Here is a 20992-nt window from a genome sequence, read left to right on the forward strand (position 1 = left end):
CAAAACGCTCAAAAATAAATCTTAAAAAAAAAGGAGTGTGTGGGTGAAAACGACTTCTGATTGGTTAAGTTGTTTTTCCATGGTTAAGGTTTGGGCAAAGCAAAGGAAATAGAAAATTCTGGGAAACACACCAATAATGTGTTGAATTGTTTACCTGTAAGCGATGCAATTTTTTTTATTTTAAGATGTGACATTTGGAACAAGCAGCAATTGTAAGAAAATTTAAGATAAGATAAGATATACTCTATTCATCCCAGCAGGGACATTTAGGTGTTCCAGCAGCCAGCATACATACAAACACACAACACATGTATACATACATATCCCACCCATACAAAAAACATGAGCCCACAATACATAGCCAGGATAAAAAAGTGGTATGGATGGTCCATGTGCATAAGTAGCTGTTACTCATAGATAACAGTACAAATTACTAGCTCTGCCAGTGCATAGTATGATAGATAAAAAAATAATTATTATTAAAAAAAAGCCATATTTAAGCCATATTCAAGCTGTGATATTTCTGCCTCTGTGATGATTCGCCTTCAATCTGAATGTTGCAGAGGCGTAATGGGAGGATGTCGTGACCTCCCCTCTGTCCCGTCTTCAGAGGTAGTAACAGAGGCGTTACAGAGGCTTTAGCTGAGCCAGCGAGGGAGAGCAGCGCTGTGTGTGTGTGTGTGTGTGTGTGTGTGTGTGTGTGTGTGTGTGTGTGTGTGTGTGTGTGTGTGTGTGTGTGTGTGTGTGTGTGTGTGTGTGTGTGTGTGTGTGTGTGTGTGTGTGTGTGTGTGTGTGTGTGTGTGTGTGTGTGTGTGTGTGTGTGTGTGTGTGTGTGTGTGTGTGTGTGTGTGTGTGTGTGTGTGTGTGTGTGTGTGTGTGTGTGTGTGTGTGTGTGTGTGTGTGTGTGTGTGTGTGTGTGTGTGTGTGTGTGTGCATGTCTGACTGTGTGTGTATGTGGAGCTCCCGCTGTGCCGTGCTTCACAGACTGGGACACCAATATAACACCAGCGCAGAAACAATGTTAATGTACAAAGACGTGATGACGGCTGAGCTCAGCTTCAGCACTTTTGGGAATGTATCTGAAAAGGGTCGTAGAGCCGAAAGTCACTGAGGGCGAGAAAGTAAAAAATATTAAAAAGCAAACTAATCGAATAAAGAAATGTGTGTGTGTGTGTGTGTGTGTGTGTGTGTGTGTGTGTGTGTTGTTCCCACAGATCGCGATGCCTCATCAGTGGTTGGAAGGTAACCTGCCTGTCAGTGCCAAGTGTGCCGTGTGTGATAAAACGTGCGGCAGTGTGCTGAGGCTGCAGGACTGGCGCTGCCTCTGGTGCAAAGCTATGGTAAGAACTTTTAGTTTCATGTGCGTGTGTGTGTGTGTGTGTACGACTTTAACGTGTCTGTTCAACGACGGTTGAGACTGTAGAGTGACCGTTTCAATCAGCTTCTTTTCTTCAGTAAATGTTAAAATGTAAATAACATAAACAAACCTCTCAAAAGGTGTGTCATTATTTCTGAGTCTGCTTCTTTAAGTTCCTCATATCTTTACGTCTTAATGACGGAGACTGTAGTCTTACACCTCGTTTGATTTTTGTTCATGTTTTTTTTCCTGTCCTCATTGTTGTTGTTGTTGTTTTTGCTGTTGTAGGTGCACACAGCCTGTATGGATCTGTACCCTCGAAAGTGTCCTCTCGGTCAGTGCAAAGTCTCCATCATCCCCCCCACCGCGCTCAACAGCATCGACTCAGACGGTAGGTGCAGCTGAAGTCGGCAAGGCGACAGATTCTTTCATTTTGTTTATTTTTTTTATCGTGCAATTGTGAAATCAGTACAAGTCCTAGACCATACAAACAAAACAGAGAAGAAGGACAGTAAAGAGAAAAAAAACACAAAATACTGAAATATCAACTGACATAGACTACAACCAGCGAATATGAAGAAGACATCACAAAACTATACGAAATACATGAAAAGAAGGATACAAGAAGGGAATGAAGCGAGAGAGAGAGAGAAGTGGAGAGAGAGATGGGTAAGGTTACACATACACACACCCACACACACACACACAGACACAATGCAATCATGCTGACTCTCAGAGGGTCAAAGGTCGATGTCAGACATCACCTGTGAGCAGTCGTGTCATTTCAGAGAGGAGTGAAAGAGATGTCCTCCCTTATGTTGGGCTGATGTTTTATCACTTTGTCACATGGAAGAGGAGTGAGAGGGGGAGGGGGGGGGGGCTTAATTTTACACTCACGCATCAGTGTCCAATCAGTCTCATTGTTAATCACTCACACATCCTCTCCCACGACGCGGAGGAGCACAGCTGGACAGGAAGAAGAAAAACACAATTTGGTTATTGTCTGTTTGAAGAATCGATCTCTGCACTGGACCTTATTATTTGTTCCTTCTGTCGAAATATGGAGGACAAAATCTGTCAAAATGCATAAGGAAATAGATAAACCTCTTATCAATTAATTAGTATTCCACTATATTCGACCCCCAATCCTAGACAAATAGAGAATCCCCCCCCCCCCCCCCCCCCGAGGAAAGTGAACACTGTTCTTGAACCGTTTGGACTACAAGCACAAATAAGATGTCTTTAGAAAGCTAACACTCTGCAGATTCAGGACGTGTTAAAATTCTCAAACACATTAAAACACGGGAACTGCTGTTGAAATAAGACTGGCCATCGCCACAGACCACAGTCTGGAGTTAAACACGTTCTTTTATCTGCAGGGAGATGCCTGTCTGGCCAGCGTTTCCTCTTTATACATTTAATACCAGTTTGTTCGGGCTTTCTTGATAGAACAGTACTTTTTATGGCAACTTTGGTGTCCCCCTCAGGAATTGCTCTTTTAAAAAAAATCCTGTTAGTTGTCTCCCCCCCATAGTGAAGTGAGATATCCACCCTTGACTATATTTACAAAAGTCACAAGGAAAACATAGATGCTCCCTGTGATCGCTGCACGACCGTAGACTCCATGCTCTAATGAACCTGCTGCATTATGTTTCCTGTTCTCCAGTATGTTCTTCTCCACTCTTTAGTTCAGATTGAGATTCTGTTCAACTGCACGTAGCATTGATATGAAGACAAATATTCTCATTATAGTTGTATAGAGGACTCTGCTGCTTCGTCGTCCACTTCTGCGTCGTTCCGCTCACGTCTCGTCTTACCTCAGGAGACCACGTCCACATACTCTCCTGTCCGACCGGGATAGTCTCCTGCCGTGAGGAGCGTGCGTGAACAGCCAGGTCAGGAGGGTTTGAGGGGCAGTCCTCCTGAAATTCTCTTGAACTTTTCACGCTTGCCTGTGAAAACGGTATTTTAATTGAGTTATTCATTTTTCATCAGTTTATGTGTTGGTTAGAAAACAATATGTCCTCTGTATCATCAAAGAAGGACCTCACTAACTTATTTTATAGACCAGGAAGTAAACTATCAAAGAGAGAGAAAGAGAGAGAGAGAGAGACATCGTTCTAGTTTTTCTTTTTCTTGCACAGTGAGGAGGCTAAAAATAAACTGTTCCCCATCTTCCTGAGCTTCAAACAGATGAGCATCTTCAGACGAGAATGTGTGAGAGGAATTATGATTAGCTGCCTACAAACTATCTCTAAAAATAGACACACATATTTATCCTGTCACGGTGTGTGAGAGCACACGGACATGCAGACACCACAGAAGAAGAGCTCTGCAGCTGGCTGCAAAGCACCCTGAGGCTCCCTCCAGGCTCTCTGTTCAACATAGATTCTTTCTTTCATACATGCATTAACATATATACATGTGTGTGTGTGTGTGCGTGTGTGTGTGTGTGTGTGTGTGTGTGTGTGTGTGTGTGTTTGTGGTTTCAGATGAAGATTGGCACCTGAGAGTCAGACTCAGATTAGCGTGTATAATTAGATTACTTGGTCTCACTCATAAACATACATATACAGTCCACACACTGCGCACTCGGTCTACGAATACCTGGCAGCGGCTAATTGGTCGATGGATTTAAAACAAAGAGGCAGAGAAAAGGAGGACGGATGTAAATGGAAAAGAAGAATACGACACAAGCAGAAAATAGGAGATGGGGAAAAGAAAGACAATAAATCCCTTATTTCTCTGTTTTTCTGCATCTGCATCACGTTCCAGGGCCCCCTCTGCCCAAATGCATGCTGGGGAAGCGGGGGAGTTTGGTTGTAATTGGCTGGGAGGCGGGATGCAGCACGTGCTGGTGCGATGTGACCCCCTCCCCCTCCTCCTCCCCTCTTCTTCAGCTCCCCCCCTCCCTCAGTTCATCCTTTTCTGACAAGATCACAGAAAAAAGGAAAATCGAAGAGGGGAGACAGATAGAGAGAGGAAGAAGAGAAGGAGGATGCAGAGGAGGGAGTGCTAGCAGTAGACCGCTGCATACACAAACACACACACACACACACACACACTTGTTTGAAGCTCTAGTATGCATGAAGCTGTCAACAGTGAGGGGTGTTCAGATTCTGCTGTGCACACAGAAACCTCTTGTTGCCTCTTGTGTGTGTGTGTGTGTGTGTGTGTGTGTGTGTGTGTGTGTGTGTGTGTGTGTTTGTGCTCTACAAGACACCGTGTGTTATTTCTTGTGCTTTATGATGCTCAGTCTCACATCGTTAGACTTTACAGAGGATTTTTCAAGGCAGTCAAGCCAATTTTAAATCTAATTTCTTTTTTTTTTTTAAATCTTCGTGTTCTTTGATTGTGTATTTTATGTAAAAATACATTAAAGGTGACATATTCTCCTCCTCTTCAACCAGTGTAAATAAGTCTCAGAGCTCCTCAAAACATGTGTGTGAAGTTTCTTGTTCTAAATCCACTCTGATCCTGTGTTTGATCATGTCTATAAACCCCTCTATTTCAGCCCTGCTCAGAACAGGCTGTTTCTGTGTCTGTACCTTTAAATGTAAATGAGCTGTGTCTGACCACGCCCCCTCTCTGGAAGGGCTTGGGTCGGCTCGGTCTTTCTCGCTCCATGTCCTATTGTTTACGGTGAGAAGGCAGACTCAGAGGGCAGAACAAACACCTAGCTGTGTGTGTCACCCACCTGGGGGAGGGGTTACTGCCCTTTGTGATGTCATGAAGGGAAAATCTCCAAACGGCCTGTTTGAGCACACATTTTCTGATTCATGCCTCCAGTATTTTCTTTTGGATTCTACCTGTGCAAGGAGTCCATTTAATTATATTTTTAATGTACAATTTGTTTTTGGGTGCTCAGAGATCAACAGATTTTCACTTTCTCCTCCTCTGTTTTGATTTCTCCTCAGGCTTTTGGAAAGCCACCTGCCCCCCGTCCTGTGCCAGCCCCCTCCTCGTCTTTGTCAACTCCAAAAGTGGAGACAACCAGGGAGTGAAGTTCCTGCGACGCTTCAAGCAGCTCCTCAACCCGGCTCAGGTCTTTGACCTGGTCAACGGGGGACCTCATCTCGGGTGAGGAGAACAAAACAGAATCCTATGAGAGTCAAACGTTTTACATATCCACAAAGCAGCTTCTTTCCACAGTTAGAATCTGATCCCACTGAAAAAGTAAACATGTGTTGATGTGTGTTTGTTTTTGTCAGTCTGCGCCTCTTTCAGAAGTTTGATAACTTCCGGATCCTGGTGTGTGGAGGCGATGGGAGTGTGGGCTGGGTCCTCTCGGAGATCGACAAACTCAACCTTCATAAACAGGTAACAAGATAAACACAAGTCAGCTGTTGATTTGTAAGACTCTGGGGATATGATACTTATCCCGATCCAGAGGTGATGAATCTATTTATGTCCAGTGGTGATTCTGGAGTCTGTCGGGGCCCTCTTCAAAAATGAATCGGGGGGCCCCTCCAAACACTTTTATATCTATGAGTGACCCGACGCTCTTCCTCTTTCTTTTTTCACTCGCAGACAGATAACTCTTATTTACCCTTTTCATTTTGGAATTTTGGTTTTTACAGGCGTAATACATGGGATGCTCCCCATTAGGGAGGTCTCCTACTGTCATTGCAAAATTTGCACATTTTGAGCTACTGCTGTGGTTTGAAGTTTGTCATCCGGAGGTAGTCGGATTCATAAAGATAAAATGTGTCTTTTGTCCTTTGTGTCCTTGCTCCTGGCTCGCTTACATAAAGACACACGAGATAACAGTCGTGCACACACACACACACACACACACACACACACACAAACCTCACGCTGCCGGCCTGTATTCCTGCCTCCACGTTAACCTTCTGCCTCTCTCTCTGTGTTCCAGTGCCAGCTGGGGGTCTTGCCTCTGGGCACAGGGAACGACCTGGCCCGGGTGCTGGGATGGGGCCCGTCCTGCGACGATGACACCCAGCTACCACAGATCCTGGAGAAGCTGGAGAGGGCCAGCACCAAGATGTTGGACCGCTGGAGCATCATGACCTACGAGATTAAGATCCCACCCAAACACAGCTGCCCCACCACGCCTGAGGGAGCCGACGACTGCCAGGTAACCGACAGGAGCTGACAGATATTCACATGCATCAGCACACACAATCAGGACCCAGCGGGGCTCCCAGACAGGCCGACAGGAGGACGAGGGGGGCCGAGAAAATATCCTGGAAATAGTGCCTGACAGTTTATATTCAGCTTCACCTTAGACCAAGGCCAAAACTGGAAGAAGGAAAAGGAATCCCCCCCCCCCATGTTTTTCTTATAGAATACATTTCTTTATTTTTGCAATGTTTCAAATACTGAGAAGAGAGAAGTTTCAAATAAAAGAGAACTCTAGTTTAGTGCTGTTTCACTGACACAGTGTCCATGTATTGAAGTCATGCTTTGTGTTTTTTCTCTCTCCAGCTTCACATCGCAGCCTACGAAGACTCAGTGGCTGCTCACCTCACAAAGATCCTAAACTCAGATCAGCACTCTGTGGTCATCTCCTCTGCCAAGTAAGAGCTTTTAACAAAACCAGCACGAACACAAACAAGCTGACCAGAATCAATAACAGGAGGAAATAACCAGCTACAGAAACCTGGCAAAGATATGCATCACAGTAGTGTTGTAGTACTCCAAATCGGTCTTGGTCTGCAGACCTGTCTCAAGACCACGTTTTAAAGATAAAGATAAAGATAAACTTTATTGATTCCCCATGGGGGAAATTTTTGTATTACAGCAGCTCAAGAAAACAGGAAAAAGGGATAAAATTATTAAAAAATAAAAATAAAAATAAAACATTTGTACATCAGTTAAATAACGGCAGAGAAAAAATACAATAATAGAATAATACCAGGTATGTGCATTTCCACTTGCGGAAAGACTTACATTTAAAAAACACACACAGTGTGTAGCATTATTGATATGAGTGGTGATGCTGTTAAAGAGTCCGATTAAACAGTCTGACGGCAGATGGGATGAAAGACCCATCTGCCGTCTGTTTTGAAGGTCTTGTCTCGGAATCAAAACCATTTTTACTCGGTCTCCGGATTTTAAATCAAGACTGGTCAAGACCACCACTGATAGGATATTTTCCATGTCATTTAGATTTTTTTTCCCCGGTTACGGACGAAACCTTCCCGGTGTAACGGTCTAAGAGAGTGACACGCCCCCTGCACACAGGATGAGGATTTCTCATTGATATTTATGGACTTGGTCTTATCTCGGTCTCGCCCTGTCTTGGTCTCAATCTCTAAATGTCTTGGTCTTGTCTCAGTCTCTGAGCACTCCGGTCTCTGTTAGTGTGGTCTTGACTACAGCACTACATCACAGTGAATTTCAACTACTCTACTCTTTTCTCACTGACGTTGCACCGTCATAAAAATATGAAAGACAAGCGTCTTTAAAGTCGTGTTGAAACGATGGTTACATATATGTAGGTTTGAAAGTACAGCAGAGGGTTAGGGCCAGGCATGTCTGTTCTTTAGTCATTAACACAGGAGGAGAAGGATCAACAGATTCTTCTCCGCTGTTGCCGACCAGGACTTTCACCTGCAGTCAATACTGTATCAAACTTTTACTGCATTGAGTCAAAGGCAGAGGTGCAGGCTGTGTTGTAAATGATGAATACTGATCAGTGAAAAAGACAGGGCAGCAGGATATGATTATACCTGTGGTTAACATTTCTTATTGTGTCTTAGGATCCTGTGTGAAACAGTGAAGGATTTTGTTGCCAAAGTGGGGAAAGTGTACGAGAAAAGTACGGAGAACGTGGACGAGTGTGACACCATGTCTCTCAAAGTAAGTCTCCAAAACGATTCAGTCAACCTCCGTCATCCGTCTGTGCTGAAGGGCCGCTCCCTTCTTATTGAATTTCTCCTCACTCCCCGCCCTCTGCCTCCTCTCTGCTCAGTGTGCCATCCTGAACGAGAAGATGGACTCGCTCCTGCAGACCCTCAACACAGAGTGCCAGGCTCTGCCCCCGCTTCCACACTCCACCCCTCCTATAGTGGAGGAGGAGCAGGAGGAGGAGGAGGAGGAGGAGGAGGACGAGGAAGAGGAGGAGGCCAGCGAGGAGAGCCTGACGGAGCTGAAGGAGAAGCTGGAGGAGGAGGAGACGGAGAAAGGGGGAGGAGGAGGACGCTCACAGCACCAGCTGTTCAAAAGCAGGGAGCAGCTGATGCTCCGGGCCAACAGTCTGAAGAAAGCTGTGAGGCAGATCATCGAGCAGGCCGAGAGAGGTAACCGGAGTCACAGCTTAACCGACCTTTTCTGTACAAGGAAAGCAAAAACATGTCAAGAAAGGCATACTTCTTAAAATGTTCTCATGAACTACTAGGATCAGATTTAGTTTGGAAAAGTCATAAGTCACTTCTCAGGTATCCTGTCTGTTGCTATGGAAGTGCACAAACTCAATCTTAGTCATAAACATCTAATGACAAACTCAGATAAACATCTTTTTGTGCTGTCTTAAAATGAGATTACCTTCTGTTTGAATTCAACCATGCTTTTATTTTGAAATAACGTAAGGACCTTCTGGTAAATGACATCACTAAAAATAACGGCATGAAGTAACTGAACTTTCCTGTATCTCCCTTCTTTCCTCTCTTTTTAGTGGTTGACGAGCAGAACTCGCACACGGACGACACCGAGCTGCCGTCTCCCATCGAGTTCAGGAAGGACAGCGAGGAGGAGAATCGAGACAACGAGAGGGACGAGGACACGAAGGAGCTCGAAGCACTGCCATGTAAGCGCAAACAGCCTCAGGACGCTCCGTTTCTAATCTGTGACCGGCGTTACAAACACATTTTTCATCTTATCTAATTAATGACAACATGCTGAAAAACAATCTTTAGAAAACACACTTTTTTTCTCTCCTCTGAGCATTGAAACATGAGGATAGACAAACATGTGAAGGCTGTTATTCTGTCTTATTCAAACACTAAAGAATCAAAGTAAGAGGTGCAGAGATGCTGTTTGACATCCTACTGGATTTCCCATGTCGCCCCCTTGTGGATGTGTCACTCTCTGCACCACACAGAACCAGACACATAGCTAATGGAAAAGAAAGCGCTGCTGACGCAAATCATGTTTCCTGTCATAAATAAACTGAAGGATTAGAGTGGAGAGTGCACCGAGCAGCTCTGCACTCCTGCCTTATTCCACCTCCTGCAGCAGCTTGAGCCGTTTATCTCTACGTCTCCAGTGTGCACGACCGTCTGAGGCGAAGGAGAGCTTTTTTAATAATAAATGAGTGTGGTGGCCGGGCAGCTATAAAGTCTGTGTGTGTGTGTGCGTGTGTGTGTGTGTGTGTGTGTGTGTGTGTGTGTGTCTGTGCCTGTTTATATGCATCTGCAGGTTCATTTGTGGGTGTGTGTTTCTGGGTGTAAATGTCTAATGTGCCTTGTGTGAGTGTGTGTGTTGCATCAGCCACAGGATGTGTTATTGTCTTTGGGGTAGAAGTTCTTCCTGTTTATCACGGGCCTGCTTCCTTCCTTCTACACATTTTCCAGCCAGTTGGAAGAGCTGGAGGTATCAGTCAAACCCTCTGCTTTGTGTCCTCTCCTCGTGTCCTCACTCCTTCCTGACCTGGACGCAAAAGCAACAAAACGCACCGAGGAAAGTAGAGGATTGTTCCTCGCGGGTTTGGGCCGAGGCAGTAAATGTTGAAAAGCCTTCTTAAGTGTGCCAAGGCTGCATGTATTTGCTGCCCCACCGAGGATTCACGTGATGCCAGCGTGAGCGAAGTTGTTATGTGGCTAACACGCAATGTTCAGACTCTGTCATAGTGCATTCACGTGGAAAAATGCATAACTGCTGAAAGCTAAAAAAGAAGAGAGAGCGTGCTTGTGTAACAGCTCTTAACTAAGCACACAGAACAGTCAACTGGAGTCTTTTTGAAACTCTCGTCATTTGAGATGCAGCTGAAAAATCAGGCGCAGCTCACGCACAGGAACGCAATCAGACCAGGTGTCGTTGTCCTCCTTCTAACTTTAGATTCTGGTCCTGAATGCTCTGGATTTGATTGGACCAGAGAAGGTAGGCGGTTTTAAGGCACCCCCCACACGGCCGTTTTGGACGCCCCTCGGTTTGCCGGATATGAGACCAGTTATCAGGCCAAACCAACAGATGTTGCAGCGATGGAAGCGGGCAAGAGAACTGGTTCAGATAGAAGTGATTGTACCCGACATAAAAAGCCTCTGCATGTTTCTAATAAGCTCCACGAGCAGAAACGTGCTCAAACTAGGATCAATATTGGAGATGCTTTTGAAAAATGGAGAGAGGTTAGAACGCAGAATGGTTTACAGACTGGAACATTTGCTTTCCTTACAAAAAATACATGTTGCTCACTCACAGCAGCCCCCTGGTGGATATAGGTGGTATTATCACATTAAAAAGTCATGTCATGTTGTCATCTGCTGACCTAAAGAACATGTTTGAGAAGAGTAAAGGCATGACAATTCTCTCTCTCTCTCTCTATCTCTCTCTCTATCTATCTCTCTCTATCTCTCTCTCTGTCTCTCTCTCTCTCTCTCTCTCTGTGTGTGCAGCTTCAAAGAGTCCCTGTTCTCTGACGGAGAGGAGGGTGAGCCGCAGCACACAGTCCTGCGGCTCTTTCACCATCACCCCCTTCACCACCAGCAAGGAGAACCTGCCTGTGCTCAACACACGCATCATCTGCCCCGGTAAACACACACACACACACACACACACACAGACACACACACACACACACACACACATACACATAGTATGTCGATGCTGAAGATGACTTGTACAGGATCACTTGGACCCTTCGGCCTCCTGTGACAAACTTCTTTCTGCACTTGCAGGTTTGCGAGCAGGTCTGGCTGCCTCCATCGCCGGCAGCTCCATCATTAGCAAGATGCTGCTCGCTAACATCGACCCCTTTGGTGCCACGCCCTTCATCGACCCCGACCTCGACTCACTGTAAGAGCAGGTTTCCCCCCTCTGTGTGTCTCGCTCTGTTGGTTCCTTTATTTACTTGGTATATTTGTGGACAGTTTCATCTGACTGTTTATCTGTGACTGTCTTCACCCAGAGAGGGCTACATGGAGAAGTGCGTGATGAACAACTACTTCGGCATCGGCCTGGATGCAAAGATCTCGCTGGAGTTCAACAACAAGCGGGAGGAGCATCCAGAGAAATGCAGGTCAGACACGTTTCCTCCACCATGAGGAATATTCTCAGCCATCGAGCAACTGATAGTCTCTGTGTCATTTATTCATTTTGTAATGTTTTTTACATCACTTTTACATCATTTTAGATAAATGCTGATAAATCTTCTCCCTAGTTACAGAGGCCGTTGAGTGGACTTTGAATATTATAATGCACGCTCAGTAGGGAGAGGAGGACAGATTCTCTTCAGTCTCTGACGTCGGCATTTGCAGTTTATTACGACCCCATAAAACCCTGAATTCTGTTTCCCGCCACACAGGAGTCGCACCAAGAACATGATGTGGTACGGGGTTCTGGGTACAAAGGAGCTTCTGCAGAGAACCTACAAGAACCTGGAGCAGAAGGTCCAGCTCGAGGTGAGATGGGGGCAGCAGGGACAACTTGCTGAAAGGTTAAATCATATTAACAAAGCTGGACTCTAATTGGTATGAGTTTTCCAAAAGTCCTAAATGTAAAAGAAAAGACATCTGCTGGAAATCAGAGAGCTGCAAGCCCAACCAATCAGTGAAAAGAGTGGAGTGCGTTAGAAGAGGGTGTCATCCCAAAACTCTTAACACTCTCTTATCTCCTGACGCATTATGTAAGTGTCATAAATTTGAGGTTAAAGTTTGAGTGAAAAAAAAAGCACAAATTAGTCTCTAAACACTCCAAAAAGTTCAAGCAAAACAGTAACTTTAAACCCCTGAAAAGACTGGGAATGATCTGTGACTGAATCATAGAATTAGGCCATTGCACTTAGGTTCAGGTTTTGTGGGCGGGGACAAACCAGGGGCTCAATAACATACTGGGGCTCCTAAGCATAACCCTGCCCCTGAGCGCTACATCCAAATAATAGCAACGAGCGCTTTGGCATCTTCAGTTCTCCCCCCCTATGAGTTATGTCAAGTTTTAACTACAGTCTGAAGTTTTTTTTGCTAGCTAGCTATGTCTTCATTCTGCAAGTGCATCTTCCCCGGGTGTCAGAGTTCGAAGTATTTCAATCACAGTGTGTTTCCACAATCATGAAGACAAGATATTTAAGATGATACGATTGCTGAGCTCATATTTGATCGTAGGTTTTGTCAGAATGTGGAGAATGTTTGTTGTTAAATTTTGGCCAAGAGCGCGCAGAATTGTCTGTGTTTTAAAACGTCAAAAACACCTTCCTTGCGTCCTTCATAACGGCCTCCAGTCTAACTTTTGTTTTCATCTCTGTCAGTGTGACGGTCAGTACATCCCGCTGCCCAGCCTTCAGGGGATCGCAGTGTTAAACATTCCTAGCTACGCGGGCGGGACCAACTTCTGGGGCGGCACCAAGGAGGATGATGTGAGTACTTTGACATTTTCTACATTCCTCCTGACCTCCGTGTTGTGATCCATCCGGCTGAAAGAGCCTTTGATAGAGGACCGGGATCACCTGTGGAGTTTAAAAGAGGAGGAAGCTGAAGTCTGAAACAAGCCCACAGCTCTTAACTTTCTTTCTCCCGCTCTTCTTCTTCAGTTTTATTTTGTGTAAAACTTTAAAAAGGAGGCCCTGGTCCCGGTCGAGCTGGACCCTGACGGCCTGGAGGTGCAGGGGGAGGGATGGACACAGAGATATTTCTGCTTGTTTGTTTAAGGCTCAGAGCACAAAGGCTGCAGAGGGATTAGAGTCTCTCTCTCTCTCTCTCACACACACACACAACACACCCCTTAGTGAGCCCCTGCAGAGGTTACCCTTGGACACACACATACAGTTTGTGCGTTTCTGCGTTATGTAACTGCTTTACTGGAGAGCAGGAAGCTGAAACAAGGAGAGGACTTTAAACTTTCGGACGTGCATGCTTCACAATCAAAGTGTTTTCTTTGGCTTGTGAGGATCTGCAGTACTTTGTGTGTGTCTGAGACTTTTTGCAGCCGATTTCTTTATCACACGGAGTTCAAGTTAATCTGAAAAGATATTTTAAAACCTAATTCCCCGTTTCAAAACGTGACAATAAAGGAAAGGATGTTATTTTTCTCTTGGATCAACGTGTTAGCAGCTGTTCTTTCAGCCTAAATTCAGCACACAACTTGTACTAAATGCATTTTCGGTGGCCCCCTAGTGGCCGAGGCCCCACACAACACATCTTCTGATAGACAGTGTGATCTCGCTGAAATGTCACCTATCCTGCATTCATTTTTTTTTTTTGCTTACTCGTGCAGACGCTGACTCCTCATTGCTTTGACCTTTTCACGGGCAGTTTGTGTGCAGAAATCAATACGACAGTGTGTTTCTGATTCAGAGCTGACCGAATGAGAAATGTCTCATTTGAGTGGATATTTTTATAAATAAATAAATAAAGACGACATGCAGAGATATGAGCTCACAAATAAATCCTCCCTGATACAATTACATTAAAGGATAAAGCTGGGGATGTTTTTGTTTGTCTTTTTGTCATTGTCAAATGGAATTGAAAGATCAGAATTCAAATGGTTGTGTCATCACGAGTTCCTCGTCCCTCGTCCCTCACACAGTCCACGCTCACAGGTTGAGAATGTGATTCTTGTGTGTTGCAGATCTTCTGCGCTCCTTCCTTCGATGATAAGATCCTTGAGGTGGTGGCTGTGTTCGGGAGCATGCAGATGGCCGTGTCCAGAGTCATCAAGCTGCAACACCACCGCATAGCACAGGTGACAACACACACGGGACACATGGAGGAAAATACACAACGATAACCGTACCGTCTCCTTTTTTCAAGAAGAGACAAGAAGAAGAAGAAGAAGAAGAAGAAGACACACAGTGGGGGCACCTTAGGTTGAAATATTTCCCAGATAGCCCGTCAAAAGATCATTAATGTCCAAAGAGTCATAAGCAAGTTGCATCCTCCTCATTTCCTTGTTATTGCTGGACATGTCCAGAAAAGGTGGGGGTGATTGGCCTCTATGTACATGCCAGCACTGTCTCTGAACTGTTGATGCGATTGAGATTTGTTGGCTTTTAATGTGACGTGTTGTAAAAAAACAGACCAAATTCCTTGAGCCAAGTAGTCTGCACTTCTCGGAGCTTTACCCTCTCTGTTTTCTGTCAGTGTCGGACAGTGAAGATCACCATCCTAGGCGATGAGGGAGTCCCCATTCAGGTGGACGGGGAGGCCTGGATCCAACCACCCGGCGTCATCAAGATCCAGCACAAGAACAGAGCGCAGATGCTCACCAGAGACCGGGTGAGGATGAGGGAGGGAGAGAGGGAGGGGGATGCTGATAATTGCACAAAGCCTTTCAGGGGATTGCATTATGGTTTTTGTTCTTACGCTGTGGCTCCCCCTGCAGGCGTTCGAGAACACGCTGAAGTCGTGGGAGGACAAGCTGAAGTATGACAAGCCTCCTCTGCGGCCTCACCTCTACCCGCAGCAGTCCGTGGACCTGGCTACAGAGGAGGAGGCCGGCCTGGTGCAGATGTGCGCCCGTGCTGCAGAGGAGCTCATCACAAGGTACACACAGGTCTCACAGATCTCTGCAGAAACACAATGTTTTTTTTGTTTTTTTTTATCATGACCTGTGTACATTAACTCTGCTCTGTCTTACTGCAGGATCTGTGAGGCTGCAAAGACCTACGGGCTGTTAGAGCAGGAGCTGGCTCATGCTGTTAACGCTGCATCCCACGCCATCAACAAAACACATCCCAAGTTCCCCGAGGTGAGCTTTAGAGACGTCACACTAACATGTTTATCTGTATATTTATATAGTCAAGGTTTAGCATTTAGGTGTCACTGCATTTTACAGCTGAATACAATTTCAACTTCTTCATCTTTTAGTCATTTTATCCCACTTGTTGTGCAGCTCAACAGCGCCCTCTAGTGGTCACCAAATGTCTCAAGTTAAGCATACTGCAGCCACTTGAGAGAAAAAAAAAAAAATTCTGTCTTTGTCTGGCATTAAAAGATAGTAGTATCATTGATTCAGAAAAACAGAGCAGATCATTTTTGACCTCAGCATTAAATAATAATTGAGGTGTTTTTTTAAAAGTCTAGTGTATTAGACCATATTAGACTTTCCTTTCCTTTGACTGCTCTTTTCAAAACAAATTTGAAGGTGCGCTATCAAAGTGTGCTAGAGCCGCTGCGTCGCGTTGACACACTTTGATCGTTGATGTGATTGTGAAGGATGTTCCTGCTGATTAAACTTTTGAAGCGTCCAGTTTTAATGAACCTGTTTCGTATTCAAACAGCTGTATTACTCCTTAATGGGGCGATTGATTCGGAGCAGCTTGGGCATACATCTGTAAAATCACAGAGACGTACAGGGAACAAGTTGTACTAAAGAGCATGTTTCTGCATGTGTGGATTAAATGACTCTTCTCTCCCGTTTCCAGAATCTGACCAGAAACACGGCTATAGAGGTGGCGAGCACTGTGAAGGCTCTGTACAACGAGACCGAGTCCCTGCTGGTGGGCCGAGTCTCTCTGGTGAGTGGCTGACTTTTTAAACATGAAAGTTATTTAAATGAGGCGTATATCCATATTTTAACACACTATGGATGTTTCTTTTTGTTTTTGCCTGTAGCTGATCTGGGTTTTTGTTTTTCCTTCTCCTCGCAGCAACTGGACCCCCCCGAGGAGGAGCAGCTATCCAATGCTCTGCAGAGTATGGAGCTGGAACTGGGCAAACTGGGAGAGATCCCCTGGCTCTATCACATCCTGCAGCCCAACGACGAGGAGGTGAGCGTCCTCAACAAGCATACGCATGTTTCTTAAGATTAAAGGAGCAACATTTGTCCCGCTCTCAGAGCAGTCTGCACACTGTGTTCTGTATGTGTTTACGATAACCTGGCTCCAGGTGAACGCAGAGCTGAGTAGCTAAATGAAAGGCTATAGGTTGACTGTGCTTATGTACCAGGACCACTCTCTGGGTTACGGCAAGAGGAACAGTCGCAGCAGCATGTTTCGCATAGTGCCCAAGTTCAAGAAGGAGAAGGCGGCCAAGAAGACGAGCCCTCAGTCAGGTAGGGGTGTGCCCACTTTGACCTTCGTAGTTAGCAGAATGAACAGACAGGCTGCTTGATCTTCAAACAGAAGTTACTTCAGTGACAACACTTTGACCGGATGCTGCCCCCGAGGTTTATTAAGCAGCCATGGCGGCTTGTTTTGCAGCGAGGACGATGCGGTCTAATCACACACATTAAATCATCTCAACAACGTCAGTGACGGTGCGCATCTTAGCTTTAGCTTAGCAGCTACAACAATCATTTCTTCTGCTCAAATACGTCTTGTACTTTTAATATGTACTAGTTTTTCTGGTGACGCCTCTGAGATTAGCTAGTGGCTAATGCTAACTTCATTCATATATCGACAGTGACCACTTACGTTTAAGCGCCTAAAAAAAAAAAAGAATATGCACTCACAACATGAAGAAACGCAGAGGATGGGTGTGTGTTTGAGGTGTTACATCCCACAGTCTGTCCCCACCCCATCAACCTGCACCCCCCCCACACCCCCACCCCTCCATTCATGCTCTCATCCAGCCGTCAACATGACATCAAAAGGCTCAAGGTCATGAGAAGGACAAGGCTGCACCGAGGAAATCATCTCTTTCATTCTGGCACCGACCAAAATGATTTCATTGCACAATAAACTTAAGTGTAGAACAGTCCCAGTGGACTGAGCATGCAGACTTAGTGGGAGTGTGAGAACAGGGCAGGTTTAGGAGTGGAAGCCCTTCCATCCGCATCACATTTGTTGGGCTGTATTTCCCTGCAGACCGCCTCCTTTTGCCCCACACTTTTTTCTGTGTGTTCTCATATCGGTGGATGACCTGCATGCTCTCTGGAACGCCCTCCTCCTCCTTCTCCTCCGCCAGCTGCTGCCATTTACTCTCCTTTTTTCCTCTCCTCCTTTCCATATTTTCCCCATCTACTTTCCTTCAATGATTCAACACAACGTGTGCTCATTTGTACGTTTTGTGTGTTCATGTATGTGTGCTGTGTGCGGTGTGAGAGTTTCTGGTGTACCTGTGAGGCGCCCTGAGCCTCTCTCTGCTCTGCTCCGTGTGTCTGTTTGTGTGTATGCCTGTGTGTTTGTGTTTGTGTTTGTGTGTGTGTGTGTGTGTGTGTGTGACTGTGTGTGTAGTGGAGAGATGGGGCACAGAGGAAGTGGGCGTCTGGCTGGAACAGCTGAGTCTCGGGGAGTACAGAGACAACTTCATCCGGCACGACATCCGCGGCTCGGAGCTGCTGCACCTGGAGAGGAGGGACCTGAAGGTACACACACACACACACACACACACACACACACACGAACACACACACCTGAGTCCCTTCAGTGACTCTGTGTGAAACCTCACAATCAACTCTTTCTCTCTGTCCCCCTCCTGATGGACTGTACTTCTGATGCTCTGTAACCCTGTCGTGCTGCTGCATCGCTCTGCTTGGCTTCTTCTGTCTGATCGCTGCTAACCCACTAACACTGTCTCTGCTGCAGAGGGGATCAAACAGGTGGTGGTGGTGGTGGTGGTGGTGGGGGGGGGGGGGGCGTTGTAGAGAGCCAAAAAAGCAAAATGGAGTCAGTGTGTTCAGTGGAGCACAGATAAGAGAGAAAGTGGCTGCAGAAAGGTACAGGTTCAGTTTTGGGTTTTCTGTGGCCCTTATTGGAGAGATAGGACAGAATCTGAAATCAGGGAGTCCTCCTGTGGCCGCCTCACCTCCACTGACTTTCCTCTGGACTCCTTCAGTGACCATGTCCAGAGCCGGGGGGGGGGGGGGGGGGGGTCTGAAGCATCCTCTAAATGTTGCCAAAGGGGTCTTCAATACGCAGCTGAGAGTTATGTGCACAATCTGAAAATCACAGCGACACCACTTTGGGCTACATGCTACAGATCCAAAACTGCCGGATTACGATGTGGATATCGTGAGTCCAGAGTAACTTTTAAGACGGGGATTCAAACCAGGAACCTCCTCACCGAGGGGGGGGGACAGCGCTAACCACTGCACCACCGTGCATCCTAGAACAATTGTATGACTACAAAAAATGTATCTAAATCAGTCTGAAACAGAACAGTGAACGCCCGGCTTCAGACACACAATTATCCAAAGTTATATTTCAATTAAATATTTGAAGTGACCCTGGGTGTGTATTTATTCCTTTCACAGTCAACAAACACACACACACACTTAAACACTATACATGTTTTATGTGTGTTCCTCATTCCATCGTCTCACAGCTGATCAGTCACCTCATTTATTGAATTTGCTGCGCTGCTCTCCTGTTTGATTATAAATGATAAAATGATTCCTTTAGAGCTCCTGTGAGGAACGTTAGGTTCGTACTGTTTTTGGCGCCCCCTGTGGACAAAGTGGTACCCCTTACCTCTTTTGCTATTTTGTCTTCTACATGATTAAGATTTTTTTTTCCCCAAACAACAGATCTGATCCTGCTCTCTGTTAGCGGTCAGTTGAATCACTCACTGTGGATCTTTGCTGTGAAAATGTAAATAAAGTCTGTTTCTGCAGCAGTGTTCACACAGACATTAAAAACAACTTTATAGAAATGATGAATGTTGTTGCTGATAGTCTTGTTTGCTTTTGTAGCTCATATAGAGGCGACAATATATATAATAACAAGATACTCCTCACAGGAGTTGTATTCATGTTTCAGTGTAATAACTCAACATTTAGCTCCGCATGCTTACAATAAAAATGTTTCTCCGGGAACATTTCAGATCAAAGCATCATCCCAAAGCTCAATGTCTGGTTATAACACAGAACTTGTCCTGAACCTTCTCTCTGAATGTGTTTTCAATGTGTCGGTCATCTTCTTCCCCTTCAGGATCTGGGGATATCGAAAGTGGGTCATATGAAGAGAATTCTCCAGGGAACTAAGGACCTGGCCAAGGCCTCCATGGTTGATCTCTAATCCAGATGCAGACGCATTTGGAGAGGAGAATCAGACTCCCCCCCCCCCCCCCCCCCCCCCCCCCCCCCCCCCCCTCACATCAGTTTGGGAGCCCCATGTGCAGTGAAGGAGACGACGAGAGCTGGAAATGAACGGCTCTGCTGACGCTCATTTGTTCTTTGGTGCCAAAACGACTGTTTGAAGAAAGCCGACGGAAGTGCAAAAGGAAGTCATGGATCTTCACAACAAACAAAAAAAAAGAAGCCATTTCTGAGTCAATAACCATTCATAGCACACAATCAGGTATGCAACCAACTACACTGTTGACTCGACTGAGTTGTGATCACAAACCAGTAGCAAACCAGGACTTCCATGAGTGTGGGGTTAGCGTGTAGAGAGGTGGTGTTGGCCTCTCACTGCGGAGCTGCAGATGCATGAAAACGACAGGTTCAGACGGTGATCTGGGACGTGTGCGTCTGGAAACAGTGGGACACTGTTGCATGCTATGCTTGCTCAACTTTAAATATGTTTAACTGCATGATTAGTGTCTTGATTTTTTATTTTTATTTTGTGTGTGCAAAATAACACTTGAACAAGTTTTACATGACTTAAGTATTATGATGTTACTACTGAAGCATCCTCCTTTTGGTCTGATTTCCTCTAGCTTTAATTTATTGCGTTTGCATGATTATGACGTGTCAAAGGTTTGTGTCAAGTGCCATATTTTTCAGTCATTTGGTGTGAAACGTGCTTTATAGGTAGACATCATAAGACGTTTTTAATCAATTGATATCTGTAAGTTGACACGTTCTTTGTTGGATGTGAAAATCCGTACCTAAGTGAATGTCTAAGAAAACATGATTTATCTGTTCAGACCGCAACTCTTTATCTCAATCCTTTCATTTAAAGAACGTCATTTAAAGTGTTTTTTAAATCTGGGATTTATCGTTTGATATTTGAGGGGGTGTAAATGACTTATAGTTTTGCACCAGAGGATTGTTTCAGCCAGCAGCTGCAGAAGTATTTGTAACAACTGTCATGTAAGTCACGGGGAAAATGCACCGAATCAAAGCATGTCCACTAAAAGTTGTTCCTGTCACGGACGTACAGATGGTTATTCTAATGTATCCCATGTGTCTGACAAAGTGACAGTAAGGATCCCTACAGCGATCAACCTTCTGATTTAAGAGTTAGATGCTCTCGTTTAGCACAAACAGCTGTGACATCGATCCTTTCAAACCACCAGACTCCCTTCACAAACCTGTGATTCAACCTCACTGGAAGTTGCTATTCTACTCCAAGCAGAAACCTCCTGCAGTTCCTTGAGTGTCCACTAGAGGCTGGCTGCAGAAGCACAGGAAGTCACATACACACCCATTCTAAAAAAGCCTGTTTTTACAGCAGAGATTAACATGTTTACAGCCTGGTTCAAAAAAATAAATAGGTCTGATTAGTTCATGTCTCAATCGGCAAACATAAAACATGGAGAACAGCAGAGAAACATAGAAACTGAGTTTTAGCCAATATACACGCTTTAGCCCACGATTTATCTTTATTTATATTTATATAGTTTTTATCGTTATCAA

At 45.2% G+C, this 20992-nt stretch overlaps 1 protein-coding gene across 7 annotated transcripts in view; it reads left to right on the top strand.

The window, feature by feature from the left end:
• dgkh (diacylglycerol kinase, eta) overlaps positions 1 to 19805 on the top strand; it is a 55305-nt gene extending 35500 nt beyond the window's left edge. For 3 of the 7 annotated variants that reach the window (XM_061053655.1, XM_061053650.1, XM_061053656.1), the window contains 23 exons: positions 1215 to 1340; positions 1646 to 1748; positions 5275 to 5437; positions 5569 to 5677; positions 6234 to 6455; positions 6806 to 6897; positions 8083 to 8182; positions 8295 to 8622; positions 8997 to 9128; positions 10933 to 11067; positions 11215 to 11332; positions 11445 to 11555; positions 11841 to 11937; positions 12780 to 12887; positions 14099 to 14212; positions 14611 to 14745; positions 14852 to 15012; positions 15112 to 15217; positions 15894 to 15986; positions 16119 to 16238; positions 16417 to 16522; positions 17646 to 17776; positions 19341 to 19805. In XM_061053655.1, coding sequence (XP_060909638.1) covers positions 1215 to 1340; positions 1646 to 1748; positions 5275 to 5437; positions 5569 to 5677; positions 6234 to 6455; positions 6806 to 6897; positions 8083 to 8182; positions 8295 to 8622; positions 8997 to 9128; positions 10933 to 11067; positions 11215 to 11332; positions 11445 to 11555; positions 11841 to 11937; positions 12780 to 12887; positions 14099 to 14212; positions 14611 to 14745; positions 14852 to 15012; positions 15112 to 15217; positions 15894 to 15986; positions 16119 to 16238; positions 16417 to 16522; positions 17646 to 17776; positions 19341 to 19427 — 2997 coding nt within the window. In that variant the 3' untranslated portion in view covers positions 19428 to 19805. Of the gene's footprint in view, positions 1 to 1214; positions 1341 to 1645; positions 1749 to 5274; positions 5438 to 5568; positions 5678 to 6233; positions 6456 to 6805; positions 6898 to 8082; positions 8183 to 8294; positions 8623 to 8996; positions 9129 to 10932; positions 11068 to 11214; positions 11333 to 11444; positions 11556 to 11840; positions 11938 to 12779; positions 12888 to 14098; positions 14213 to 14610; positions 14746 to 14851; positions 15013 to 15111; positions 15218 to 15893; positions 15987 to 16118; positions 16239 to 16394; positions 16523 to 17645; positions 17777 to 19340 lie in introns of all 7 variants that reach the window. The other 4 variants (XM_061053651.1, XM_061053653.1, XM_061053652.1 and 1 more) reach the window with 4 other exon arrangements.
• Positions 19806 to 20992: the final 1187 nt, after the last annotated feature.

This window comes from Labrus mixtus, chromosome 13 (genome assembly GCF_963584025.1).
Source record: "Labrus mixtus chromosome 13, fLabMix1.1, whole genome shotgun sequence".
NCBI lineage: Eukaryota > Metazoa > Chordata > Actinopteri > Labriformes > Labridae > Labrus > Labrus mixtus.